Source organism: Hylaeus volcanicus, unplaced genomic scaffold, assembly GCF_026283585.1.
Source record: "Hylaeus volcanicus isolate JK05 unplaced genomic scaffold, UHH_iyHylVolc1.0_haploid 10381, whole genome shotgun sequence".
Lineage (NCBI taxonomy): Eukaryota > Metazoa > Arthropoda > Insecta > Hymenoptera > Colletidae > Hylaeus > Hylaeus volcanicus.
The window spans coordinates 1-2,707 of record NW_026532171.1 but is presented as its reverse complement, the minus strand read 5'-3'; the positions used below and the strand labels follow the sequence as shown (position 1 = coordinate 2,707).

Here is a 2,707-nt window from a genome sequence, read left to right as displayed (position 1 = left end):
AGCCAACGCCCAGTTAGAGCAGTTGAAGACGGTTTGGGCTGAATTAAGAGCTACGTACAGACAAGTAAAGGTGTCAGCAGAAAGAGTTTGGTGCAACGAAATTCCATTCCACGAAATGCAAGAAAAATTTATGAAATTGTGCGGAAAATTAAATGATGTGAAAGAAAAATCGAATCAAAAATCAAACGTTGAATTACCAAAAATAAAGCTACCAGAGTTTAACGGTGAAAAAGATGACTGGCGCGAGTTCAAAGACCTTTTTGGAAAAATAATTCACGACAACAATTCGATTTCGGACGCATTAAAAGTGCAGTATTTAAAGTCTTGTTTAAAAGGAGAAGCATTGAAAAAAATCAAGTATTTGACACCAGAAGAATCAAATTATCAAGACGTGTACAATGTTTTGGAACGACGATATGGCAATAAAAGAGAAAATGTTGGCAAGTTGATTGATAAAATTCTTGAATTGCCAAACCAAACAGTTGAAACGAGCAGCAGCCTACGCAACATTTACGATGTAACGTACGAGTGCATGATGGCGATCCGTAATTTCGATGTGAATACTGAAAATTGGGATCCGCTCGTCATTCACATTCTAAAGAAAAAGTTAAGCAAAACAACTTTAATCGACTACGAATCCAAATTGGTCGATGTTCGCGAGCTACAACAATTATCCGACTTCTTAAATTACATCGAGCATCGCTTCATGGCATTGCTATCAGCTGAAGGTGGACATGAAAAATATGACAAAAAAAATGAAAATTTTGGAAAAAAAATCAAAAAAATCGACGATTCACCAACGGCATTCAAGTGTACATTTTGTGATAAGCCTCATTCTGTCTACAAATGTTTTGAATTTAAAAATAAATCAGTGAAAGAACGAAGTGAATGGGCAAAATCCGAAAAAGTGTGTGTTATTTGCATTCAAAAGCATGACGGTGAATGCAAAGCTAAATTCAATACGTGCAAAACATGCGGCAAGAAACATAACACCTTGCTGCATTTCGAAACAAAAAAAGAAGCAAACGAAAAGAAAACGACACTGCTCACGACGACCACTATTAATGAAGCAACGAGCAGCAAAAGTAACGAAACATCGCAAGTTCAAGTATTGACAACGACAAAAAATACAAATAAATTGTTAGCAACGGCATTTGTGAATGTACTATCAAAAAACGGCGAAAAAGTGCTATTAAAATCGGTAATCGATGGTGCCTCACAGGGTGCTTTAATAACTGAAAATGCATTCCAAAAATTGGGTCTTGACTCAGACAGTGTGAATGCTGAAGTGCAGGGTGTAGAGGGACGTAAGTCGACCGCTGGTAAAATGACAAACCTTACACTGCGACCACATTTTTCTGATGATTACGAACTCGAAACCGAAGCGCTTGTTATGAAAAAAATTACAAACCTATCATATTTTAAAGACGATTTGAAGCGTTATGATTACCTTCAAAATCTTTTGTATGCAGATCCAACGATCAACGACGAAAATGAAATCGATTTGCTGTTGGATGTCGCGGCATTTACAGCAATTATAAAAAACGGCCTAATCAAGGGGCCGATCGATGCTCCGATTGCAGTAAATAGTGAATTGGGCTGGTTGATAATGGGCCCAGAAAAAAATGAAGCACGCAACACTCCAATAAAAATTACATCATTGATTTCAAATATAGAAATTGAACGAGAAATTTCGAATTTTTTCTTATCTGAAGATCTTGAATGCGTCGATAGTGATGAAAGTGAAACAGAACCGAGCGATGAAGAGCGTTGTCGTGAAGAGTATTACGTAAAAACAACAAAAAGAGACGACGACGGCAGATTAAATGTTTCAATGGCATTTACAACTGAAAACGGACCATGTCTCGGTGATTCACGTAAGATAGCGTTAGCAACTTTATTCCAATTGGAGAAAAAATTCGCGAAAAATCCAGAATTTCACAAACAATACGTTGCAACTATCAATGAATCCATTGAGTTGGGACATTTAGTGCTGGAAAAAAATCCACCAATCGACAGCCACTACATTCCCCACCACGCAGTGTTTAAAAATAGTACCACAACCAAGCTAAGACAGGTGTACAATGCCTCGAACAAAACGGCAAATGGAAAATCTTTGAACGAGCAATTGGTTGTGGGAAAAATCGATCAATCTTCAATCTTTGAATTGATCATGCGATGGAGAGAGCCAAAAATCGCTGTCATAGCAGATTTAGAAAAGATGTACAAGCAAATTCGCTTAAACGAAAACCAACAACATTTACAAATGATCCTATGGCGAGAATCTTGCGACGAGCCGATAAAAAGTTACAAAATGACGACAGTAACATTTGGTTTGAAGGATGCTCCATATCTTGCCATTAGATCTTTACACGAAATTGCTCAAAGGGTCAAGGAAAAATACCCACGAGCAGCGAAGGCAATTTTGAAATGCTTTTATGTTGACGACTATTCGGGTGGGGCCGAGACGGTTGATGAAGCATTGTCCATTCTACGTGAAATGAAGCAGGCATTTGATGAGTACGGCTTCAATCTGAGGAAAATCGTCAGTAATTCGCCTGAATTACTTGAAGCTATCCCTGAGTGCGACAAAGAGCAAAATGTAAGCATTGTCAAAGTGCTTGGAATTCCATGGAACCCGAAAAATGATGAATTTGTATTCAACATCAAATTAAATATACACGAACGGCCACGAACGAAACGACAA

The 2,707-nt window shown here is 37.9% G+C and overlaps 1 protein-coding gene across 1 annotated transcript in view; it reads left to right on the top strand.

Moving 5' to 3' along the window:
* Positions 1–2,602, top strand: part of LOC128882320 (uncharacterized) — a gene marked incomplete at its 3' end in the record, with an annotated part of 2,930 nt that extends 328 nt beyond the window's left edge. The window contains exons 2-4 of the mRNA XM_054133899.1: positions 209–1,307; positions 1,428–1,634; positions 1,716–2,602. Coding sequence (XP_053989874.1) covers positions 209–1,307; positions 1,428–1,634; positions 1,716–2,602 — 2,193 coding nt within the window. The remainder of the gene's footprint in view (positions 1–208; positions 1,308–1,427; positions 1,635–1,715) is intronic.
* Between the last annotated feature and the right edge of the window lie 105 nt (positions 2,603–2,707).